Source organism: Syngnathus scovelli, chromosome 3, assembly GCF_024217435.2.
Source record: "Syngnathus scovelli strain Florida chromosome 3, RoL_Ssco_1.2, whole genome shotgun sequence".
In the NCBI taxonomy this organism is placed as follows: Eukaryota; Metazoa; Chordata; class Actinopteri; order Syngnathiformes; family Syngnathidae; genus Syngnathus; species Syngnathus scovelli.
In genome coordinates this window covers 19,640,952-19,664,741 of record NC_090849.1, presented here as the reverse complement: position 1 = coordinate 19,664,741, position 23,790 = coordinate 19,640,952, and the positions used below count along the sequence as shown (strand labels likewise).

The window sequence follows — 23,790 nt, the reverse complement described above, 5'->3', positions numbered from 1 at the left end:
AATCTCCTCCCCTAATCTCTGCACACCCGCAAGAGCCAGCATCGTTACAAGTACAATGGAACCGTGATGTGATGTATGTTGCTAATGCAAAGCCGCTTCCATGACACAATTCAGGGGTCGCTGCTGGTCTACGTGTACGTGCGTCAAAGCATGCTGGACAGCCTTCTCGTTTCTCTGGTGCTCTTCTGTAACAACCTGAGAGTCCCGTATACAATCTGTCCGATCCGAATCAACAACTCCTTCCTCAGGTACAAAACAAGACCACACTTTGATACACATTTCGTTCAGCGGTGTAAAAACAGTACTGTGATAACAAATATATGAACAAAATGATTTTAAGGTTAGTTTGAGATTAAACTAGTTGTGGCAAGAAACAACTTGAAACTTCTTTTGCCAATTCTTCCCCTTTATGTGCCCACCAACCAACATGCTACATGCTAACATGCTACAACACAATTCTCAGTTAGTCAGCTATCAATTAAGAACAATTTATCAGTTAATCAAGAAATTGGTTATGATGCCCGTGCTTGCCCTTGATGAGTCATCATGTCTTGAGATGTCTGAGATTGGTGTGGAATGATGCGTGGCAAATTCCCCTGTAGGGCGATCCTTCGGAAAATCGGCATGATCTTCTTGCCGCCGTTTGCATCCACTGAGCAGGATGCGGAAGCGGACAATCTGTACGCGCCTGTCATGACCTCTGTAAGTTTGACGTGTTGTCTCATGGGTGAGTGTGACCGTTTTCCTTTTTCTCCTGTCCAATTTAAATGTCATTGAATGGCAGTCATCCGCTTGAGTTTCATATGCAAATTCATCAGAGGTTAAATCAGGTTCCACGCTTCTTTTTCTCTGAGTCACCACTCTAATGGAATCAAATAAATAACCCGTCCTCGCCGTACAATCTATTCGAGCCCGACAATTGCAGCAGTTCCTCATTAGCCGCATGTCTCGAAACATACAAACGGCCTGTTCCCAAGTGAATGGAAATGAAGGCCTGGGTCATGAATCAGAAAAACATGATGCTAATGCATTTTGCTGGTGGATGAAAAAAAAATCTTCAGGCTGGTGATGATATAAAATTGCTGGGTAAGCACAAGATAGCTACCTGGCCTTGTGATTTGTCTTTCAGTGTGCTGTTGTTCTTTTCATCCCTACCCAGTCAGCTCCTCAATCAAAATAAAAGCCGTGGTTTAAACTCTTCTTCCAACTCAGCCCTCATCACATGCACTATTCCTCCTTTTGCAAAGAATTGTCTTCCTTCGCTTTTACTCCTCAATTAATGCCACACCTTCATTTTTTTATTTTTTTTTCTCTTCTCACATTTCTCAGTGCTCATCACCTTATTACCAGCTTTGTTTTTGTGTGCAGCAAGGGAGCCCTTAGTGCCTTGCATCATTTATCCGAAGATGTGTTTCATTTGGAGGCGTAACAGGTTTTTATTAAGATCAATATTTTGTGATACGTCTTAATAAAAGCGCTTGGCCGGTCATCAATTCTCAAAACTACAATCTTGGTTCTTTATAAGAGACTCGTGTGTGTGTCCCCCCCCCCCCTCCCCTCTTTGATTGTTAATGTGAGAAAGCATATTGCCTGCGCGTTTGAAAGCTATTTTGTTTATTGCTTCTACTGTGTGTCAACGTTAATAGACCGCTCTTGTTTATTGAGCGTACACTCTTGTTTGTTTTTCTGTATCGTAACTTCATTTCCTGAATGTCGTAAAGTTTCCCCCAAAGTCTGTTATGTCTGCTCCTCATCCAGTTTGCATTTTGACTGCCCCACACACATTCTTACACGTTTTCTTCCTTCTCTGAAGGCCTTGACCTGTCATTTGGCTAATGTGTAATTTAAAATGCATGGCAGACATTTTATGCTAATTACTCCCGACTGTCACGACCTTCCAGACCTTCTTCGATACCATCGCTTATCTCTCTCTTCTTTCTCTCCTCCTCAGCTCGTACGTGAGCTGCTACATGAGGGCCAATCGTTAAGCCTCGGTGTGTCAGCGGAGTCTGGTCAAGGGGGGCAGTGGCTCGCTCGCATCAGGCAGCTCATCAAAGAGGGATCTGTCCCTGATATCTGTCTGGTTCCTGTGGGCATCTCCTATGATTGTGTGCCAGAGACACACATGCAGGTAAATGGCTGTAAACACACAAAGCAGCCCCGAGAGTTTTACGAGCGCTCTCAGTGTACGTAATGTCCTCCGGAGCAAGCGCAACAGCCTTTATTTTGGAGGATAACAGAAAAAAAAATGGAAGTGTTAGAGTGCCAGCTCATATTTGCATTCCTGCTGGCAATTGTTTGTTGTTTAAAAGAGCTTTGCATGTCGTTGATGGTTATTTGCCGTCTTTCATCTGTGCGCTGGAGAGTGGGTGTAACTTCCGGCTAATTGCCATAAAAAGCTTCTCTTTGGCACACACTCGGCGTCACTGATCATCTGTTTATTTGTCGTCATCATACACACTGCTCATCAGCGGTACCGCTTAGTGTGACTTCTAATGGTGAAGCCTAACTATGACATTATCTCCGAGTCACTGTGTGCTGCAATTGTATTGAATGTTGTTTCCCCTCCATCGTCTTACAGGTTAGCGATCTCTTTGGCTGGCTGTTGTCTCTTCTTTGGAGGAAACCAGAAGGAATTGTTAGGATTCATCTTGCTCAGCCCTTTTCTCTTAAGGTGAACACCATTTAAGGAGGCTGTTGCGTGGAATCCTCACATCTCTAAAATCACTACCATACAGGGATTTGATAAAAAAAAAAAAAAAGACATCTCGTTATCAAACACTCCTGTTATTATAATGTGTTTAATGTTTCTACAAGAGCCACAATGATCCATTAACCCTAGAAAAAAAATCGTCAGACTAAAGTGGTGAGGCTCCAGCAGTCCTCATTAGTTTGTTCACCCTAAGCCCTGAACCTGACAAAGACACAAACGCAAACGCTGTGCTTACATCAGCTTCCCCAAACTTTTTTTTCTTTTTGAAGTTCTTAGAGGCATATGAGATACAATAAACAAAAGGCGGAACAGATTTGCTTGCATGTACCATTGTGGCTGTACTGAAAAAAGCCTTCCACCTCCATCCAGTTCTGAAATGGAGGCTTAAAATATGGCTTACTGTCATATAGAGTTAGTTGTAAATGTGCAACAAATCAATGCCGTATGGATGACTCACTGGGAATATAGACCCCCAAATACTATTGGACAACGAGTGCAATAGTGCAATGATAATTGATCATCTGTTCTTCAATCGTCACTGATTCAGATTTGTGTGTGTGTGTTTGCAGGAGATGTACGTATCAGGCAGGTGCAGAGTAGTTGAATGGCGCCCTCTACAGGACCTGTTGCTGCCTGTTATTATCAACGACAGGTAATTTAACTACACAGCCCCAAACACACGCTGACAGTTTGTCTTGGAAAAATCGCCGCAAGATTTGACTTTTGCCCAGGATTTGACAAATGATAAGAAATTTTCAAATCAGGCACTGACGCGAAAAGGTGGTTGAACATCCTCAGTGAGCAAATAGGCTTCACGTCTTACAATCTTTGGAGAGCGAATGCCCGAAAAAACAACGACAGAATGATTAAATGAGATGAGAAATGATGGATAGTAGCGAGGGGATAGTTCGAATGGATTTTTATCAGCGTGTAGTCATTTCATAAACTTTTGCTTCATGGCATTAACAAGCTTTGGTGCTAGCCATCTCGCTAGGAAATAATGAGGTGATTACCAAACATGCTGTGAATATTTGTATCATATCGCGATACTCTCGAGAGCTTTATGGAGAGGTCCAGCGGGGTAATTTTACACGTGATGAGCTTCTCTCCTTCACACGCTAATTCCTCGTCAATCAGTCGACTTGAAACGACTAAAAATGCCTTTAATATGTTCTTAAATGAGACCGTGTTACTTTCCATTTCTCATCGCACGACTGTACTCCATTGCCATCAGTTTCCTTCAGCCACCCACATCTTCTCCCTATGGTTCTCTCAAAGCCAATCCTCGTTTGTGTACTCACGACGCCATTCGATAACAGCAGGGCCACTCAATCAAAGGGGGCCACCTGGTCCAGTATTCACTTGTTTAGCTCAGTGTTCCGGAGGGAAATATGGGATACGGCTTAATACTCCACTGTGCGCACTGGCGAGTCACCGTGTCCTCTTAATGTTTTGCTGTTGAGCAAGGAGTGTACACTGACGATACATAAGCCACAAGTGTAGCATTAACACAAACAAAAATATCCACCTACACATTGGGTTGGATGTGTCCTAGCAAAGGATTGACACTTGATACCGGCTGTTTGCTTTTCCTATCAAGCACTGCGACTGAGTTTGGTGAAAGGAAGATGCGGTGGTTTCCGCCTTCTCGTTCTGTGTCAGAAAGCACAGAGCTAGCTCATCAGGAGAGTGAGCTCAACACTGCCGTCGCCGTCCACCTCATCTTCTGTAAGTCGGAGATAATGTTCCCCTGCTGGTCTGTAATGGAATCCCCGCGAGATGTTTTAATCCTGTTAGCATTGTGTCATGGTATTTAGGATTTGTGAGTTGTGTTCTCATTCCCAGCTGTAATCTCCTGCATGGCTGTGATGTCCACCAGTCTGCTGTCCAGTCTTTTGCTCTACAGACACCGCAAGGTGAATGCGTCACCCCTGTCAAACTTGCACGACCATATCAACGGTATCATTGATAGTCCTTGTGAAAAACAAATTTGAACGTTAACCGTCCTATGTATGCAGATACATTTAAAAAAGCTATTATAAACTATTATGTCTATAGCCGTCAATGGTAGTGAATGAGTTAATCGAGGAAATATTCGGCAAAGACTCTTCATGACTATAGTTAGCTCATCACCAACACACAAGCTTGTCTGCGTCGAGGTGTATCACTTCAACATAGTTCCGGACCACCAAGTACTGTACGACATCGCTCCATACTCTCGACTTCATCTTGCGGCATCTGAGAGAACGAAGAAATTCCGAGACTTTTGAGTCATAGCGTTCCAAAACTTTGGTGCAATTGTTCCGCAATTTCATGGCGTTGGTAAGAAGTTCAACTGTTTCAATTTTAATTCCTGGTTTGTTTCGAGCAGGGTGTGAGCACGTCCATTTTGTGTCGTGATGTCAGCTGGCTCACGGAGGAGCTCTTGTTTAGGAACAAAGATGTCGGATTTGGAGGAAGTCTAACAGAAGTGGTCCACTACGCCGTCACGCTGCTCGCCCCTCACCTCGTCATAGCTGCAGTACCTTCAAGGTCTGTTCTTCTGAAATCAAATATAGATGAATCTGACTCAAGCCACTTTCCATGCCTTTCTTTTGACCTCTAGGCAAGACCCTTTGATTGTACCTCGTCCTACTCTTGCTAGCACACAGCACCTGGACCTTCAGGCGCAGATTGTAACCCATGCTTTTATTTTGGAAGCAGTTGGTGGTGAGTGATTTTGCATGCATGTATTTTGGTACCATGGCTGTACTTTTCACTTGAACACTTAAAGCCCAAAAGCCATTTGGAGACCTTATGTTCTCTTTGCATGCTGGCGTTGGTGGGAAGCTTTGGCTGTGACTTGTCAGTTGCCATGGCAGAATGGAAAATCCATTTGATATTTTAAAAGTTGCACCGCTTAAATACTCAAAAGCGCCAGGCGATGTAGCGAGCAACAGACTGCCAGTTAGCTTTTTTTTGTCGAAAGCCACGAACGAAGTCTTTAGTGGCCGTAATTTTTTGCCCCCCGGCTTGAATTGCTGAGATTTATGCTGTCATTGCAAAGTCAGTCATGCATGAAAAATTGACTCGGAAGCAACCAGATCTGCTTATCTTTGAGAGCAATAAAATAATAATAAAAAAATAAAAAACAGCAAGCGGTCAGCATTCTAAATTTCTCCCTTCTCAGCAGAAATATGGCATTGTTAGGAAGCTGTGCTGCCTTTGCTAAAGTTTACATTCCAATTACGCTGTTTAGGTGTCCTCGTGCCTGTGCTTCATTGGAAGGGCCACAAAGTCCTGGACTTTAAATCATGCTTCTTTATGCAACTCACAACAATTTAATTACATTATGTTTATGGTTCACAGTTTGAGAATTGCATATAAGTTATTGTCAGATGGAAAAGAACCAAATTGTTAAATTTAACAAGGCATTTGCGCTTCATAAAATTAGTTAACATAACATGCATCAATAAAGTCAGGTCAGATACACGAGTTTATTGATATTGACGAGTGCTCATGTTCTCCCTAATAAACCCAGCTCGCCAGAGGAGACAAATCATTGATAATCGCTCATTTTGTGAGGAAATGGTCGTGACTGTGAAAAGAAAAGAAATTCGGGATGAGTGGTTGCAGAAGTGTTCCTGGCTGAGGTATTTCAGGGAGGCAGTGTCTGAGTTGCATTAATTAAAAAAAAAAAAAAACAAGACTGGCCTGTGTATTGTTTTGCCAGAGGACATTACCAATGTTGCAAGAGCTCCAAATTTCCTCCTTGTAACCTGATAAAAAAAAAAAAAAAAGTCTCTATTTCATTTAACCACCGTGGGACATGTTATTATGTACTTTTATTTTCCTTTAATGGCGCAACCACTCTTTCACTATCTTCTGCTAAGCCAACTAGTTTTCGGCTTCTATCAAAACATGATTCTACTTTCTCTCAATCTCAGTCCCCACACTCACGCTTGATCCACTGACTCTCCCCTCCCACATTTGTTCTGTAGATTGCTCTTATGTTTTCCTAATCTTTCCTTTTTCAATGTAGTGGTCAAAGCTGTTCTCGAGAGTCTGGTTTCTATCTTCGCTCCAACCTCAGTGGGCCCTCGAAAGCTAATATGTTTCACGTCCTTTTCTCTCACTCACACATTGTGTCTCCAGAGCCTCCTTTTCAACAACACAGTAGATATTCTTCTGGTCCTACTCCTACGTCTCAAAAGTCGTGAAAACACACGATATCGCTTGTCTGAAGCGGCGCACTCAGCCGTATCTCACTTGCTGGAAAGTTGAGTTTGAAAAATGTGTTAACAACTACGGTACTTTTAAAGCTCAGAAGATAAAGGAACAAATCTGGCGTGTCATAGAACGAGGAGGAAAGAAATTCGCTCTAAATTCCAAACTCAGTGCTGCTGCTTTAGCGTCTTTGCTGTGCTAGCAACTATTAACTTGCGCTAGGGTGATGACACAGATTTGGAGCTATTTACAAAACGCTTCACTGAATGTTGACTCTGTCAATATCATTTGCATTTTGAAGCACATAGTGTTTTTTTTTGTTTGTTTTGTTTTTTAAACCAGTATGTTCGGTAAGTACCTTTTGATAATGGCTCTCTGTGCGTGATTCATTATGTAAGCACGGTTTATTTTGGTTGCGGAAGTGCAGGTTGTAGGCAGTGGGCGTTATGAGACATTTGGCTTTGCCCTCAACTACTTGAAATAATCCCTAACTATACTCAGTGAATACTTTAATAGATACCCCTGCGCATTCTCTATCCAATAAGTTCAAATGAATCTACCTTCACACATCAAATTGATTCACCGAGGTATTCGTTTAACAAAGTTTGCATGAATAGTTTACAGCAGTTTTGATTTGTGAAGCCCCTCCTGGAATCACACTTTATTTATTATTTTATTTTCTCCTTCCAATAACTAACTTGTCTTTATGGAGTGATTCAAACTCACCTCTTTTTTTGGGTCAATATTTTCAGGAATATGTCAATTGTCATTTAGAGGTGGCAACAAGATGTCCGCCTCTGGCTCACCTGCAACCATAGTGAGAATAAGTAAAACTGGATTTTGGGACACCCCTCTCGGGAGCTTAAGATCAGGGGATGCTTTGAGAATAATTGTCAATTTTTGGCTATGTGAAGCCCTTTGAGACTGTTTGTGATTTAGGGCTATACAAATAAACTTGACTTGACTTGACTTGACTTGACTAAGGCAGATTGAGGATACAGAATTACATTTTTTTTTTCATGCTATCTAATTTGATGGCAATTTCAAGGATAATTTTAATTGTCCCTTCGAGGCACAATATTAGCAACACCCCTCCATCGGTTCCTCTGTTTCATTCCATTATGTTAACTTCTACATTAGATCGCCACACTGCGGGAGGTGACCTCACCCTCTTTCAGGCTGTCCATTATGGCTACCATATTTATGTCTATATTTTCACTTGTGTGTCTGCTTGTTGGTGGAGTAACGCATATTTTTTACCCCAGCATGTGCCGTGTCAGCTATGCTATCCGAGATTGCCAGTAGTGGCATCAGCAGCAAGGTGAGGGCTGACAGCGCAGATGGAGACCAGGTCAAAGGTGACTTGGAGTTTGATGTGGTCCTCTGCCAGTTGGAGCTGACTGAAAGGGCCCTGCAGCTCTGCCATCTCCTGCCTCCGGGCTTTAGACCAGTGAGTTTCCATTTGCATCACACACACATCCGGCGTGTCTCGTTCAAGGCGTGTTTAATGGGGCCGAACGGTGACTCACCTCACCCCGTGCAAACGTGCGCTGCTGCTGTGTGTTTGTGCACACGTCCATGTGCACACAATCCATCACGTTGACTTCAAGGGCTCCGAATCGGAGGCAGATATACTGCGCCCTTCTCTGTTAGCCCACCTTTCATTTGAGCAGCCGCTATTTCTTTTCTACTCCGCTCCACAGGAAAAATAGCGCTCCCACTCCACCATCCCGATGGCCGACGCCTCTTCTCCTCCTCTGATCTCATCTTCGTCTCCATCTCGCTGTCTATGCTCTTTGTCACCTGTCTTCCTCCGATCGTCTTCCGCGTGTGATGAGACTGAAGCTACTCTCCTCTCACCTTCTCTCTCATTTATTCCCAATTTCTCCAGCCCTGCCAGTCTTCTCAAAGTTTTGCACTGGATGCGATTGACAGTTTGGTGCGATGCGGCATCTTGATCATGGAAGAAGTAAGATGTATTTTTCATACTGAGACATAACGCAATTCCTTCCAGGGCACCAATCACCCACTGTTTTGTTTGGATGTAGAATATTCTTTTCCCATTGAAATCAAATTGTTGCTATCTGCAAATCTGCTTTGGGTCTTATAAAAAAAAAAAAAACATTTGTTTGCCTACAGACATTGTAGATGTTCTTTCTCTGCAGGTTCAGAAGGACGTTCCAATCTGTGATTTCTGGAAGAGAGAGGGCGCCCTGACCTGGACCACCTCAGACGGGTCGTATCAAAGCGATTCTGATTGTGAGGAGCAGGACTTGTTGTCCTACAAGGTACCCAAACTGTACTATAGTTTTTGTTTTGGCTCCATCACTGAGAAGCACCAGAGGTTCCACTGCATCGAGGGAGAAACCAGTGGGATATTAACCCAGTTAACAGTGGATAGCAGCTCGCGGGGGTGAAAGCAGGCCACGAGAAAACTGGCAAAGTGGCAGCACGAAAGAGCCATTTGATGCGAGTACATCTGCATAACAAAAGCAGCCACGCAGGCGAGACGCATCGCTTGAATACCAATTAGCAATATGTGTGTCAGCTTTAATAGAAAACCGTCCTGAATGTTAGGTGTGACTTTTCAAAGCATCACGGGGCAACTAATCAACTCGCAAAAAAAGTGCGCAAAGTGATTTGGCGGTGGACCGACGTCCACAAAGCACTCAATTACGTTTGCCTCTTTGGACTTTTTACAACAGAACAATAGTCCATTATTCAAATCTGAGGTCTTTCCTCAGTGCTCGGTCTTGATCTAGAAAGACAAAAAGGAGCCGGTTGCATTCGGGTGATAGATATTTAATGTTTTACTGCTGCTATATTTGGAGATCCAAAATGTTCTCCAGCTCTGCTTTACTTGAAAGCCTACTTTTGTTAAAAAAGACTAAATCTTCACCGGAAATATAACTAAGTGCGTCTAATGCACACAAGAATTAACTTAGAAAACGACTTTGGTTAGTTGAAATGGCCTTTTCCACCATTTTGTGCAGGAAAATATTACGATTCCCATAAAAGGGAAAATTATGTCAAGATATATGACAGCTTCCTTTGAATCTCTGACCTTTACACTGGAAAAGTCACTGTATCACTCAAGGCAATATCTGATGTAAATGTCACGGTACCCTGCTTCCACATTGTTGTTCACTCGGACGTGAACCTCCGTATGAAAGTAACGGAGACGTCGTCTGGGGGCCATGAATGTTTTTATGAACTTTCGTAATAACAATCCATAGCACAGTCGCTGAGCTATTTTAGTCTGAGGCCAAAAAAAGAAATGAGCCGACAGGCTGGCGGACAAAATGACAGAAACCAAAATTAAAAGACCTCATCTGCTGTATTTCTGCGAGGCTTGACATGCTAGCTGACAGTGACTTCTCGCAAGGTTTTAAGCCTGGTGGAAAATGTTCTTTCATCCAGTCATCCTCCCATTGACATTCCCATCATGCACTTTCTTGCCTGGCCATTCGTAGATAAGCCAACCAAATCAGTGTCCCGACATGCTGTTCTTCCTCTGCAACATGCTAGCCGGACGTCTGAGGGCTCTCTCCTGGACCACCGCTTTCTTGGACCACCTAAAAACTCCTCTGCCAGGTTTTTTGTTCTTAACTTTACCTTTCCTTGAGCAATAAAAGCTAAGCACATTGGTTGCCTGAGACACAAGTTATCCATCTTATGAGTTTTTTAAGATAAAAGCTTTTTTAGCTTCATGCTAACAAACGATTCAAAATAACTTAAATGGATAGCCTCGGTGTTGCATTGGTATAACCCTTTAAGTTGCAGATATTTTAACTTAAAGGGTGAAGCAACACATGTAGACAAACAATATACCAAATGAGGGCAAAATAGGTGCTCTTAGTATAATTCATTTTTGATAACGTAGCATTGTTTTCTATTGCTTGTATAATACAGAACAATAAATGACTTTCCAGACTGTTTTGAACATTCATGTGGATAACCCCCCGCCTTTTTTCTGGTAGAAGGTGATTTTGTGACTCAGCTGTGCTCACATCTGTGTGATACAGCAAATAAGAAGAAACAGCACTACGGTGAGCACATCCCCCTCAAAAAAAAAAAAAAAAAAAAAAACACCTCCGCACATAGAAAGACAAAATCCTAATTGAAACCACTCAGAGTTACACAAGGTAAAAAAAATATTCAACCAATCCCGCTGGTAATGGCTTTGTTCCATTATTCCGACCTGTTATTTTCTTTATCGGCTATACGTCTGTTCTTTTGAGTGATGCGTGCCTTTGTGCGCTATCTTGCAGAGAGCTGCTCACAGGAGGCTGCTCAAACTGCAGTTGGAACACTAATAGACCTGGGGGTGAGTGACAGGCTTTATATATTCTATGCCGTGTGTGTTCAGAGAACGTACTTTGTCATAAAATATATATTATACATAAACGGCGTTGCGTCAAAGAACTAAAATCAACTTTTTCTTGCCCTTCTGGACTAATGTGAATATTGCCCCCAAGTATCTCATTCAACTTTCTTTTAACTTTTGAGCATGTTTCAGGGTTGTGATGGTGACCCTCATCTGAATGAATAAAACAGAAACGTTGTCAGGGCCAGATAAATGCTTGATGATCGCAGTTTGAGATTCAGTGCGAGAAAAAGGGCCACGAGAGGTCATCTTTCACATAGTAATAGATACCTGTGATGTTCCAAGACAAAAGAGAAGGGGTTTCTATTGAACATCTCCACGATCTACAAAGAAGTGGAGTGAAATGGATTCTCCTGATGCGATGCGAGGCTCGGCGAGGCCACTCGTAGCACCCCATGTAGTGCGCATCAAAGTCTCGGAACACTCTCCAATCTCCCGCTCTTACAATTGACGAGTCAGCCCTTGAGCCTATGCAGCCATCAGTCTGCTCCGTCTTTGCGAGATGGGAATCGCTGCCTTTAAAAATAGAGCTTCATTGACCTATATATCTGAGATGACTTCAAAAGGCAATTTTTAATTTGCTTCTCAGGGTCATCATCATCTGTCAATCAATTGCTGTCTTGTTATTCTTAAAAGTGGATTCGACTGAAAAGTGGGCATGTTAAGGAAAAATAACTTTTTTTAAAGTGTAATTCAAGAACTTGATAAAAATACAACGCTCTCTTTTATGGGACGGTATATCTAGGCCATTCCAAAGAATCTGTGCCGATGGCATCCCCAGGAAATAAGAGGTACCGTTAGCTGTTAAATAACTTAATAAATGCAACTTAAAAGATGAGTTTAAACTACTTTAAACACCAGAAAGTAGCCTTTGTTGCCTGCCCCGACTTCTTTAAATTAGGCTTTGCCCTAAAATGTAAAAATATAAATTCTTAAGAATTTTGTACGTGTGTGTTACTTCTCCTCCCAACTTTTATTATTTTTATTAAATAATTCATTTAAAAAGATTCATTTTTATTTCCTTTGTTTTTTACTGTTGCGTTCCGAGAACTAGAGGATATGAATGTATGGTCGTACGTGCGACCCTGTGAGTGGCGCAAGGCTTCTTCCTTGTCGGAGAGATCACAGTCTCAAGATTGAAAATGATCTTTTAATAAAATATTAGATATTAAAAATGAATTAGAGGCATCAGAAGAAGGGCTTCGGGCATAGTATCGATTCAGCTCTGGTATTGGATCAAAATGGATTGTGCCACTGTACCTAATGAAGCGGCCAGTCAACAGAGCTGTAAGGAAGCAAATCAATAAATAATATAGGAGTGGAAACGGTTGCAGATTTTTGTGATTCAAATGTGATTGTTTCTTTTTTTTGTTGAACAAATTAGACCAAAGACTAAATTTGAATGCAGAGCTAAAGCAGACATGTTAGTCAATTTAGATCCTGCTGTGTGAAGAGCATGCATGTAAACAGTATTACCTTTACAAGTATGCTCACCATGTTTGCACTCCCATCAGGTCCTCATGGAGGAGCGGTGGGAAGGAGGAGTCTTCCTTGGGGTCACACCTTTGTTCCAGTCGACACAAAACCGGCAGAAACTGCAGCGCTTCATCTCTCAGTACCTCTGCGATTAATATGTCAAACTGCCGCATTCGTTGCTTAACTGTGTTTTCAGAGTCAAAAGTTTGGTTTTAGAGTGCCTGTTGAGGTGCCAAGGCCTTTGGGGTTAATCGCAGAGAGATTTTTTGTTATGAGGCAGTGATTTAAAGTTTTGCCTCGGTAATAGCATTAGCATAAAGCTGCAGGAGATGAGGATTGCGGTTGCTGTAATCAGCAACGTAGTATGATGATGCAGCGTGCTCTCCCCTGTGTTCATACTGTAACCAGGGCGCTTTTATTTGTAAGCTGATCACATTTCAGCTGTTTTGTTTTTTCTACTTTTACCAAGTACATTATTTCACATCCCATGCTAATGAGGCCCAATTCTCTTCATCTCATCGTTATTAAACTGCTCTAACTTGAGAGGTTTTTTTTGTTGTTGTTATTTTGTTTATGAAGTCTTCTGGTATTTCATTAGTGTAATTATTTTCCGAGGCCATTATTAATTCAAAGTGGTGTCCTTGTCACGAATTATACCTCATGAGTGAGCAACAAAAACAACAACAATGGAATCTGCCTCTGGCAGCATCATCTGTAATTTGCAAAGATAGGATTCAAAAGTTACAAATTCAACATGAAACTCTACTGCCCTCCAGTGTTAAATTGCATGTACTGTTCAGTCTAGATATACAATATAGCTGTGACCCGGGTGCGGTGTATTCTCACATATATATGCATAAATAATTTGGCCACTTTGGAAAAGAAAGTGACTTTTATGCTCTGGAAATTCTACAATATTCTATAATATAAATACAGCATTAATACACCCACACTAAGAAATATCTATTATAATTTTCAACCACATCAATTTGACACATGGATTTGACCACAGATCACATTTAACCTTAATACTGAATTCACATTTTGGAATAAGTTTATTTTCTATGTGCTTACTGCTATTTTTTTTTCTAAATGTCACATGAAGCCATACCGTATATCAAACAATTTGCTTCCATCGAGAAATAAGCAATTCCAACAGTTAGTCATGATTTTTTACCACACGGTTTGTCTCTCAGTTCAAACCACTCTGTTGACGATGGATCCCAACAGGTCTATTTGGCACTCCACAACATCTCCTTTCTGAAAGACAGAACCGTTCAGTTCGAACACCACTCATGTTTCATTATGGTTTGAAAATGTTACTTGTGTGCCGCAGCATGCAACCCCCAACCACTTTCTTTAAGCAGCTTGACAAAGTAAATAACCTTGAGGAAGACCGGCGGCTTTCTGAACACCCCTACGCCAGGAGGGGTGCCTGTCAGGAACACGTCTCCGGGAGTTAATGTCACAAACCTGAAAAGGAGGAAGAAAGCAGACAAGTTAAACTACTATCATGCCTCAAGCTGTGAGTAGCTTGTAGGTCAATATCATTATGAATTACCTTTCATCTTTGTATGCACAGTGTTTTTTTTTTTTTTTTAGAAGATGGAACAACAGTCTTACTTTGAAACCCAGGAGATCAACGCTTCAGTCTTGAAGATCATCTGATTGGTGTTGCTGCTCTGAACGTTTTCTCCATTGACCAGGCAACGAATTCCCAAATTGTGAGGATCTGGAGGTCATGTCATTTTGGAGTTAGTATTGATGTACTTTTTGCAGATACCCTCAAAACCGAGCAAGTTTGTCTTTGCCATGGCAACCGGTAGATATGGGTAAACAGAGGAAAGCTTCACCTCGCACAGCATCTGTGGTCACTAATGCGGGGCCGAGCGGACAAAAGCTTTCAAACGTCTTTCCGAGCAGCCACTGCTTTCCATTACGCTTCATCTGCCAGTCACGCGCGCTGACGTCATTGGCCACCATGAAGCCCGCCACGTAGGAAAGGGCCTCTTCTTCCTGAACAGCGTGGCGGCACATGTCAGAAGTCTGTTGCGTGGCAACGATGCAGTGATGCTCACCTTGATGTGCTTTCCTCGTCGTCCAATCACAAAAGCCAACTCCACTTCCCAGTCCACCTCCTTTACAGCAGAAGATAAAGCAAGGTCAGGATGTTGTTTATCAGTTCTAGGCACTTATCCTAACAAGTATGATGGCCTACTCTGGATAATATTGTAGTCTTTGTCCAGATCCAGTCCAAAAAACGTGCTTAAGTCTATAATACCCAAATAAGGCTAAAATTTCACTCAGTGGATCATGGCAGTGACAGACAGAATTAGTGATTTTTCTAATCAACATGAATTTATTTCCCTTTTACTATCAGTTGTTCTGGCCTCTTGGAACTCACCTGGCTCTCGGAAGGAAGAAAAATGTCATCATATGGGCCCGTGATTGCATTGGGAAACTTGCTGAAGATGATGGGCTCTTTTGGGATCGGGGCATTCTGTTCCAGGCAATGGTCACGGTAGTTTAGACCCACACAAACCACCTTCTCCGGGGCTAAAATGGGAGACAACAGCCTGATGTCCGAGCGCTTTAGCACACACTGACCAGAAGACAGTGCCCTGAGGTGAGGATGAAGAAATTGTCATGTTTAACGAACAGGAATATTATGTACAGAAGTCCATACATTCACGATACCTCCGTGCACAATCCAGGCCTTTATCTCCCATCTCCAGAAGCTCTTTCAGAGTGGAAGGCATGGAGGGGTCAAACGCCCTGAGGTCCACCACATCGAGGCCTATGTCCTGCTCCACCCCAACTCTGACTCCTTCTCCATCACCGTGGTGATGAAACTGCACTAGACGCATGGGTGCGTTACACAGACCCCGTCGCTGCGGGGTCACTGAGTAACTCCGAGAGAGCAAACTGAGGTTGCGCAAGGAGCCAAGAAGAGCCCTCATCTGTTGGTAACAAGAAGTGCAACTGTTGTTGGTAAAATTGAATTTGCATAAGGTTCCCGATTAGAGTTGTAGTAAAGGTTCATTTGGTTGTTTAATCATTCCCTGTGGCTTGTGTACATTTGCACTCAGCAAATATAGCTCGGCATGTTCTCAAGCAACGGCGTTTAAGAAGAAGAAAGATGATGATTACGTTAAGCCTGATAAGAGGAAAACTCAACCAGAATTGCAATTTTTTTAATGCAGCTCAAACTCAGTAACGCCCCCCCTTCTACACTAAAAAAAAAAAAAAAAGCAGCCTCATAGCTATGTTGCTTACCTGAAGCTCGAGCGCTGTCTGATCTACTCTCACTTCATTTCATAAAGTTAATATGCAAAAGCGTCATTCAACCATTTAATGCCCTTTGCACAGTCTCTGGTTAATACTCACCTCTTGTCGTATGCACAAAGCTCTACTTTCACAACTTCCGCTTAGCTTCTCACATTTCTATTCATTCGTCTCTCGCCAACTATTGTTTCTGGAAAAAATGTGAAATTAATATACAGATTTATGGCAACAATCGTGATTGTCCAAAGAAACAGATTTGTTTATTTAAAAAATCTGTCGTCTAATGCTTTGTTTGATCAAAAACTACAATTCCCATCAGGCAACAAAAAACTAAGCTAACCGAATTTTTCAAAATCGTCCAAATAAACCTTCTGAAAATCTTATTTATCGTCAAATAGCATTATTTTAAAATAATATTGATTATAGCGCGTTTATATTTAACGTACAAGCTTGATAGTATGATGCTAAATTTTTAAATATAATCGCTACGTATAAATACAAATAGGACATTCCGATTTTTTTGAATACATGTGAAGGCAACGAGTGCTCAGATCATGTGACCACATGGTAAGCCCCGTTGTCACTGCCGATCAGCAGTCATTCAGTCATTTCTCTTTCTCTTTCAACTTCTCGGTTGTAGACGAAGCAGGACGACCAGCACGATGTGCACCAGGTAAAACGGAATCTTACCACTGACCCCATAACGAGATTGCGACTGGGAGCTAACCAAACTACTAAGTTAAATTTAGAACTCGAAACCCGTTTAAAGGTTTGTTTATCTGGTACTTTTTATTTTGACAGTGGACTACTTACATAGCATTAAATTGAAGAGAATCATAATCCATCTGTGATTTGAGCTTGTATTGATATTTATTTGATTAGGTAATTAAATCTCTACGTCTTAATTTGAATTTATTCAGTTATAATGTCGTGCATGACTTATTTGAGTATTTTGGTCCTAAAGGTCTGCCTGACAAACACATTTTGTCAAGTTGGCTCTTTAAAAAAAAAAAAAGTGCACATCAAGGCAGAATGGAGGTTTAGAGATAAGCGCTGAATGATCAAAGGTCTCCCTTACTGTGATTATTCCTTATCATGAACTTGCACTGATGTCTGGCATCTTCAAATCTCATCTTTTCATACTAAAGTTGTCCAAGTTTAACAAAAAACAACAACTTTTTTTTCTCTTTTCTTTCTGCTAGTGTGCAGCCCATTGAGTGGACCACTGACCTCAAGGACCAGAAGTGAGTACCAGAAGAAAGGGGAACACATCCTCTTTTTGTTGTTGTCGATGACTTGCATATCCTGTGCAGACATTTTGTTGATTGTTTTTTTTTCACTTTCAGATTTGATGGCGTTGTTTTGATAGCGCAGAGCCATGATGATTTGCCCTCCACACTTGAATGTCTGAAAGCCCCCCTGCAGGACTACAACACTGTAAGTCCACTAGGTGATGACCCATCCACAAAAGAAGAAATGCCCCAATGCCCCAATGCACCACTGCGATATATTAAGTCTAGATGTCTAACAAAAATTTGGAAGATTTTGTCAATTACTGCCCTTTTAAATCAGAACTTTCAGGGCAAATTAATATATTCACTGACCAAGTCCTTGCCACTTGCACTTTGACAATAAAGAAGTTGCAGATCGACAGCCTCTTTATTAATAAACACAGTTGGTTTACAACTGAAGCTTCAACGGTGAGGTCTAAGCATCTTGATGAAATCACATAACAGGTTGACAGCGGTCTGGGTGAAGAGGTGGTAGTCCTGAAGGTCCCCGGTCTCCCTGGCAACCGATTGGTGTTTTCCGCTACCGGCCCCGTCAACCGTGACTACGATGATGTCAGACGCTTCAGCGACGCGGCTGTCAATGCTATGAAGCGGTTGGTATACTCCATGGCAGGAAGAGCCCTAGTTTTGTTTTCACTTCATTTCTCACACTTGTCATTTCAGGGCATTGAAAGCAGGAATGCAACGCCCCCTGCTGGTGTGCCCTCAACACAAGGACTATAAGAACAGCACGCTGGTGGCTGCACTTGGGGCTCTTCATGCGCTCTACATGGTAAAATGAACACATTACTTTGTTTGGATTGACTTGACCCTTTTTTTTGGTGCGTTAATTCTATGGGAGTGTGTAAACTCTGGAGCATAACTTTCATTTGTGGGAGTTACATGCGTACTCTAAATGATGCTCACTGTGTGTTTTTCCTATAAAATAGCCTCTAGAAGTGAGGGAGGCGAATATCAAATCGTCCAACCACAAAGCGTGCGTGCTGGGTCTCTGGGTGCCTCAGGCAAACCAGGGACAAAGCCTGGTGGATCTGGCTGGCGGTCTGGAGAGTGGACGGTACAGTCAAATTAGTTCACCTTATTCTCATAATTGTGCCGTTCAACCCTTGATACAAAAGTCTCGTTTCTTAGGCTGGCATGCCGCGACATCGGCGGCTCGGATCCTGAGCGAATGGCTGCTCCTCGCGTGGCCGAGTACGTTGTGGAACTCTTCAAGAACACCCCCGTGCAGGTAGTTAAGCTAAGGACTAATCCTGTTTGTTCTGCGTTCCTTTGTTCATATCTATTTTCAGTACGACCCTGACAGGCCAAAAAATGAATTGCTTTTCCACAACCGCCGCTTCATTTTTCTTACAATACTTGCTATGATGTATTTTTAAAACAAAATAGGCACTGAAGGTTTGGAAACCCTGATGTGATGTGAACATGTGTGTTCCCTTTAGGTGGAAGTGATAAGTGATGTAAAATTTCTGGAGAGGGAGTACCCCTGCCTGGCTGCTGTCAACCGCTGTGCCAACAGTAAGAGCCGCACGTCTTGTTGCGAGCATGCTCCTTGCTAGCGCCCCCATTCACGTTCCCCTCTTTTATGTAGGTGTACCACGTCACCAAGCCAGAGTCATTAAGTTGCAGTACTGTGGCGAGGGCCCTATCCAGAAGACGCTCATGCTGGTGGGCAAGGTGAGAGAAGAAGATGCTATGCCCACGCAGTTTAAAATTTTTTTTTTTTTACATCTGCTAAAAGCAGGATTTGTGTTAATTGGCATACAGGGCATCACGTATGACACGGGCGGAGCAGACATCAAGGCTGGCGGCTTCATGGCAGGGATGCACAGAGACAAGTGTGGTGCTGCTGCTGTTGCCGGCTTCTTCCAGGTGAGTTGCACTGACAGTCTGTCACGAGTGACTGTGTGTAATCCTCGCGAGATTGCATGAAATTTCTATCCATAGGGTGAACTGAACACGGCCACAAATGTTGTTAATCAATAAGCGCCAAATATGACTTGAACTGAAAATGAAATTCTGAATTTCCACCACGTTTATTCTTGTTAACTTAACCCTTTGAAATGTAAAACCGCAAATAGGCAGGGGGAGAACTGTACATGGTGAATGCCACTAATAGAGTTTCCCATTTTAGATTTTGGCAAAGCTGAAGCCCAAGAACTTGAAGGTTGTTGGTTCCATGGCTATGGTGCGCAACAGTGTGGGTTCAGGTCAGTGACATTTTATGATGGTGCTGAATCTAAGGAGGAAAAAAAGCTTGATAGTGGCACATTTGAATGTACTGTACGTTTGTGTTTCAGACTGCTACGTGGCGGACGAGCTGGTGGTCTCTCGTGCTGGACGCCGAGTCAGAGTCGGCAACACGGATGCCGAGGGACGCATGGTGATGGTTGACCTGCTTTGTGAGATGAAAGAGAAGGTCAGCTCAGGTTTTAGGGGACACGCCTACCAGTCATCAGGCTGCATTTGAGGATTTTTCTTGAACATGGTTTTGACGCGATCATTTTTACACAGGCTGTGCACGAGACTTCCCCGCAGCTGTTCACAATTGCGACTCTGACCGGCCATGCTATCAGAGCCATGGGACCCAACTATTCTGTGAGAGCTGACTCCATCACTGGATGACAATGGATGTTAGTGTGATATTCTAGTTGAATTTTTCTGCTGTGAATTTCTCTGCAGATAATCATGGACAACGGACCCGCCCATCGCACCGGTAATGCAGCTCAGTGGCAAAAAGGTGAGAAATTAATTCTATGGTTGCAACACTACGGGGATTATCCAATAAAAGATTTAGAACTAGATTTTTTTTAATCAACAAATAATTTAAATTTGTGTTCTTGCCTTTATCGTCATGCAGCTGGAGAGGTGCTGGGCGACCTCTTCGAAGTGTCCAGCATCAGGAGGGAAGACTACGAGTTTCATAAGGGTAAATCCGAGTACGAGGATATTCTCCAGTGCAACAACTTGCCATCTTCTGCGACCCCTCGAGGACATCAGACTCCAGCGGCTTTCCTCATCATGGCGTCGGGCCTGCACAAGGTGGGTCACAAGGAGAAATGACTCACTTGCTGCATTGTCTCCTCAGATTTAAAATTACCTTTACTTTGATGCAGCATGGTGTGGATTCTGAGGCGCCTCTGCCGTACTCCCACATCGACATCGCTGGTTCCAGCGGTCCCTTCCCTGGTGTGCCAACGGGAGCGCCCATCCTCGCCATGGCAACCAACTACTTCCTGTCCGACCTTTAAGCGGTCCGATCCAGTTTGAAATACGATTGACCTCAAGTGGCACAAAACTACACAGAGAGGAGAAAAGCAGTATGAAAAAGGTCGTAATTGCAAAAGTGTGGCTTTATGCCAAGCATTTTTTATTGGTCAATAAATATACATTGGGCATTTAATCTTTTGGAGTCTATTTTCTTATAGCTTCAAGAAACGGCTCGACTTAGTACCAGAACTATCCTCCATACCAGTAGACGGCGGTAATGCACGTAAACGTCATTTGCCAACGCTCAAAACCGAGGGAAATAAACGGCACCCACTGTGAAAATGACTACTTTTGTGAATTAACTGAGATGAGAACATGTCTCTTTCTGTGATATTTTTGATTGTTGGTTTACACTTAGAATTTTATAACGTGAAATACGCGTATTAACTCTTAAGGTGGGGATTCGATGGGTTGACCTCTTCAAAATGGCCGCCTTTAAGACCCGATTTCCTGGCGGAAAAGGCGCAGTCTACACCGGTAGCGGAAATGACGTTGCGGCGCCATACCATTATAACATAGCTGTGGCGCGCGTAAACGCTTCAAATCCTCCTCCTAGACGTGAGATTGTACTTCTTTCAATTAACCAGGGACAAAGACTTAACCTAAGGCTCCTATTTCTTAGTCCGACTTCTAAATCTCGGCCTTTAATATTACCTAGCCCCTACTTCGAGGAAGTAACTACGACTGCTCCGTCTTTATCTATTCCAACTTTTCAGCAAACACAACAGCAAGTATGTTTGAGGCTCGCTTGGTCCAGGGATCCATCTTGAAGAAGGTGCTGGAGGCCTTGAAGGATCTGATCACTGAGGCGTGCTGGGACGTCAGCTCGTCCGGCATCTCGCTGCAGAGCATGGACTCCTCTCACGTCTCCCTGGTGCAGCTTACCCTCCGCAGTGACGGCTTCGACTCGTACCGCTGCGACAGAAACCTCGCCATGGGAGTCAACCTGGGCAGGTCAGCCAAATAGCATTTTTGAACTTATTCAGAACGAGTGTTAGCCGCCATAAAATCCTAGAAATGGTGGCCAATTGCTAACTTATGTTACGTGAGGCAAACTTTGGATTGCAGCTTTAAACAAGTGTCTGTCGGTTGGTCAACATAAGTAACATTCCGCATGACTCAAAAGTGCTTTAATCTTCATGTCAACACTGTCCGGATTGCGACTTTGTTGTTTCATTGTGGTGCTCAAAGAAAGTTCGAATAGGGGCATAAAGAAAGGTAGCCATCATGGCGGAGATGCCCGGGCATGTTCCTCCAAATGGAGTTGCCTGTAACACCCTTCAGTATGTGTAATATAAACGACTTAGGCGTGTAGTAAGAATGTTATTAAGGTACAAAGCCTCTCGAGTCTTTCGCGTTATCAATGTTCGTTCACCGAACTCGTCATTGGGTGCCGACCTGACTTGAGCGCCAATTTGAGACTTGGCGGGAATATTTCTTGAACCCGGGAATTTTCACTTCCGGGAGCGTGTCACCCTGACGTCACACTTCATTTGCATAGGATTGACAAGGCGCGGTGGTGGGTATTACTGTGATGATCTCGATTCATTCTTTAAAATTTTCGTGACTTCTTTATTAATAAAGTATAGCTTTATTAGAAAAGTAAGAATAATGAACAAACCCATCAACAAAATGATTGCTGTTATTTTGAATGACTAGAAATTTACACAGACATAAGTGGCAAAATAGTTTGAAAGTGGGTTGAATGTGGATATATTTAACAAGATCGAAATATTTACAAATGACCTCCAACATAACCTGTCTAGTCAAAGTAATATAGGTTGATCACAACATTCATTAGCATAGTTTATTTTAAACCGTAAATTGCATAAAATGTCCCTTAAAATTATTTAGTTGACATACTCCATTTTTTTCTTTTTTTTCAATTTCCAGTATGTCCAAGATCCTGAAGTGCGCCGGAAATGAAGACATCATCACCGTTCGAGCGGACGACAATGCAGACACACTCGCGCTTGTCTTCGAGACAGTCAGTAAGTTGACGGACAATCCAGTCTACTCTGTGCTATTCTTTTTTGCATTTTCTTAAACATTGCTTTTTTTTTTCAGACCAGGAGAAGGTGTCAGATTATGAGATGAAGTTGATGGACCTCGATGTGGAGCAGCTGGGAATTCCAGTAAGGTCCCATTAAGGTTTTGGGTCTTGTCGCGGCTTGGCGATGCAACGGTTTCTGACCTTCTCTCGTCCATGTTCACAGGAGCAGGAGTACAGCTGTGTGATCAAGATGCCATCAGGGGAGTTCGCCCGCATCTGCCGCGATCTCTCGCAGATTGGAGACGCCGTCATGATCTCCTGCGCCAAGGATGGCGTCAAGTTCTCTGCTAGTGGAGAGCTGGGTACGGGAAACATCAAGCTGTCCCAGACAAGCAATGTGGACAAGGAGGAGGAGGCGGTGAGTCTTAAATAAATTTCAGTAAACAGTAATGATTTAGAAAAAATAAGAAATGCTTTCATGTAACTATTCTGAATGTCATCTAGGTGACTATTGAGATGAATGAACCAGTTCAGCTCATCTTTGCTCTCAACTACTTGAACTTCTTCACCAAAGCCACTCCCCTGTCCAAGACAGTCACCCTCAGTATGTCAGCGGACATTCCTCTTGGTAAGCGACACGGCGACATAACATCTCCTAAGTCAAAACACCACTGTGTACCGTATTCCATCTTGTCTTAACATCCATTTTTTGGTGGGCCGGGATTTCATTTGTGCAGTGGTGGAATATAAGATTGCTGACATGGGCCACGTCAAATACTACCTGGCGCCTAAGATCGACGAAGAGTCTTCTTGAGTCGACGCAAAGTCAACAAAGAAGGATGAAGAAGCACGTCGTGCTGCGCATGCGCTTAAGTGTCAACGTTTGGACACTTATTAAGTGATGCATTCCCGGTTGTGTGGCAATGTCAGCACTCAAGAGTCTTGTTGTCTCTTTATGCCTCTTTTTGCATCCACACTTGCAGTTTGTTTTTGTAGATACGTATTTGTAAATATTTTGTGGTTTCATGCCATCCACCCAAATAAAATTGATCAACTTTTTCCCAGCTTCTTGCTGTTTTTAATCTTATGATTGGAGCTGAAAATAACTGCAGGTTGCACAGTCCATTTCAGTAGTTGCTAAAAGTTTCCAAACGAGTTTAAAATTTAG

The 23,790-nt window shown here is 42.7% G+C and overlaps 4 protein-coding genes across 10 annotated transcripts in view; 3 read left to right on the top strand and 1 right to left on the bottom strand.

Moving 5' to 3' along the window:
- gpat2 (glycerol-3-phosphate acyltransferase 2, mitochondrial) overlaps nucleotides 1-13,325 on the top strand; it is a 39,431-nt gene extending 26,106 nt beyond the window's left edge. For all 6 annotated transcript variants that reach the window (XM_049762070.2, XM_049762066.2, XM_049762068.2 and 3 more), the window contains 16 exons: nucleotides 115-248; nucleotides 603-702; nucleotides 1,952-2,131; nucleotides 2,582-2,674; nucleotides 3,283-3,365; nucleotides 4,314-4,441; nucleotides 4,559-4,629; nucleotides 5,085-5,245; nucleotides 5,319-5,422; nucleotides 8,185-8,369; nucleotides 8,811-8,888; nucleotides 9,085-9,207; nucleotides 10,393-10,513; nucleotides 10,900-10,968; nucleotides 11,191-11,246; nucleotides 12,821-13,325. In XM_049762070.2, the coding sequence (XP_049618027.1) occupies nucleotides 115-248; nucleotides 603-702; nucleotides 1,952-2,131; nucleotides 2,582-2,674; nucleotides 3,283-3,365; nucleotides 4,314-4,441; nucleotides 4,559-4,629; nucleotides 5,085-5,245; nucleotides 5,319-5,422; nucleotides 8,185-8,369; nucleotides 8,811-8,888; nucleotides 9,085-9,207; nucleotides 10,393-10,513; nucleotides 10,900-10,968; nucleotides 11,191-11,246; nucleotides 12,821-12,937 (1,803 nt within the window). In that variant the 3' untranslated portion in view covers nucleotides 12,938-13,325. The remainder of the gene's footprint in view (nucleotides 1-114; nucleotides 249-602; nucleotides 703-1,951; nucleotides 2,132-2,581; nucleotides 2,675-3,282; nucleotides 3,366-4,313; nucleotides 4,442-4,558; nucleotides 4,630-5,084; nucleotides 5,246-5,318; nucleotides 5,423-8,184; nucleotides 8,370-8,810; nucleotides 8,889-9,084; nucleotides 9,208-10,392; nucleotides 10,514-10,899; nucleotides 10,969-11,190; nucleotides 11,247-12,820) is intronic.
- A 493-nt stretch (nucleotides 13,326-13,818) lies between these two features.
- Nucleotides 13,819-16,367, bottom strand: fahd2a (fumarylacetoacetate hydrolase domain containing 2A). Of its 2 annotated transcripts, none has more exons than XM_049762079.2 (8): nucleotides 16,170-16,367; nucleotides 15,480-15,742; nucleotides 15,187-15,403; nucleotides 14,861-14,920; nucleotides 14,636-14,798; nucleotides 14,406-14,514; nucleotides 14,168-14,255; nucleotides 13,819-14,042 (listed from the first exon to the last, which is right to left on the bottom strand). In XM_049762079.2, exons 2-8 carry the CDS (start codon nucleotides 15,740-15,742, stop codon nucleotides 13,980-13,982), a joined length of 963 nt encoding a protein of 320 aa, XP_049618036.1. In that variant the 5' UTR covers nucleotides 16,170-16,367; the 3' UTR covers nucleotides 13,819-13,979. The 2 variants fall into 2 exon arrangements, with proteins under 2 accessions (XP_049618036.1, XP_049618037.1); XM_049762080.1 differs by having other exon boundaries at nucleotides 16,059-16,181.
- Nucleotides 16,368-16,586: 219 nt separating this feature from the next.
- On the top strand, nucleotides 16,587-20,762 carry zgc:152830 (uncharacterized protein LOC767682 homolog). Its single transcript, XM_049762078.2, has 16 exons — nucleotides 16,587-16,740; nucleotides 17,270-17,311; nucleotides 17,414-17,504; nucleotides 17,804-17,952; nucleotides 18,023-18,131; nucleotides 18,289-18,416; nucleotides 18,491-18,590; nucleotides 18,802-18,877; nucleotides 18,951-19,036; nucleotides 19,127-19,231; nucleotides 19,494-19,569; nucleotides 19,660-19,778; nucleotides 19,874-19,957; nucleotides 20,042-20,099; nucleotides 20,220-20,401; nucleotides 20,476-20,762. Exons 1-16 carry the CDS (start codon nucleotides 16,730-16,732, stop codon nucleotides 20,608-20,610), a joined length of 1,551 nt encoding a protein of 516 aa, XP_049618035.1. The 5' UTR covers nucleotides 16,587-16,729; the 3' UTR covers nucleotides 20,611-20,762.
- Nucleotides 20,763-21,123: 361 nt separating this feature from the next.
- On the top strand, nucleotides 21,124-23,681 carry pcna (proliferating cell nuclear antigen). Its single transcript, XM_049762081.1, has 6 exons — nucleotides 21,124-21,583; nucleotides 22,523-22,620; nucleotides 22,697-22,764; nucleotides 22,846-23,040; nucleotides 23,127-23,250; nucleotides 23,360-23,681. Exons 1-6 carry the CDS (start codon nucleotides 21,363-21,365, stop codon nucleotides 23,434-23,436), a joined length of 783 nt encoding a protein of 260 aa, XP_049618038.1. The 5' UTR covers nucleotides 21,124-21,362; the 3' UTR covers nucleotides 23,437-23,681.
- The last annotated feature ends 109 nt before the right edge of the window (nucleotides 23,682-23,790 follow it).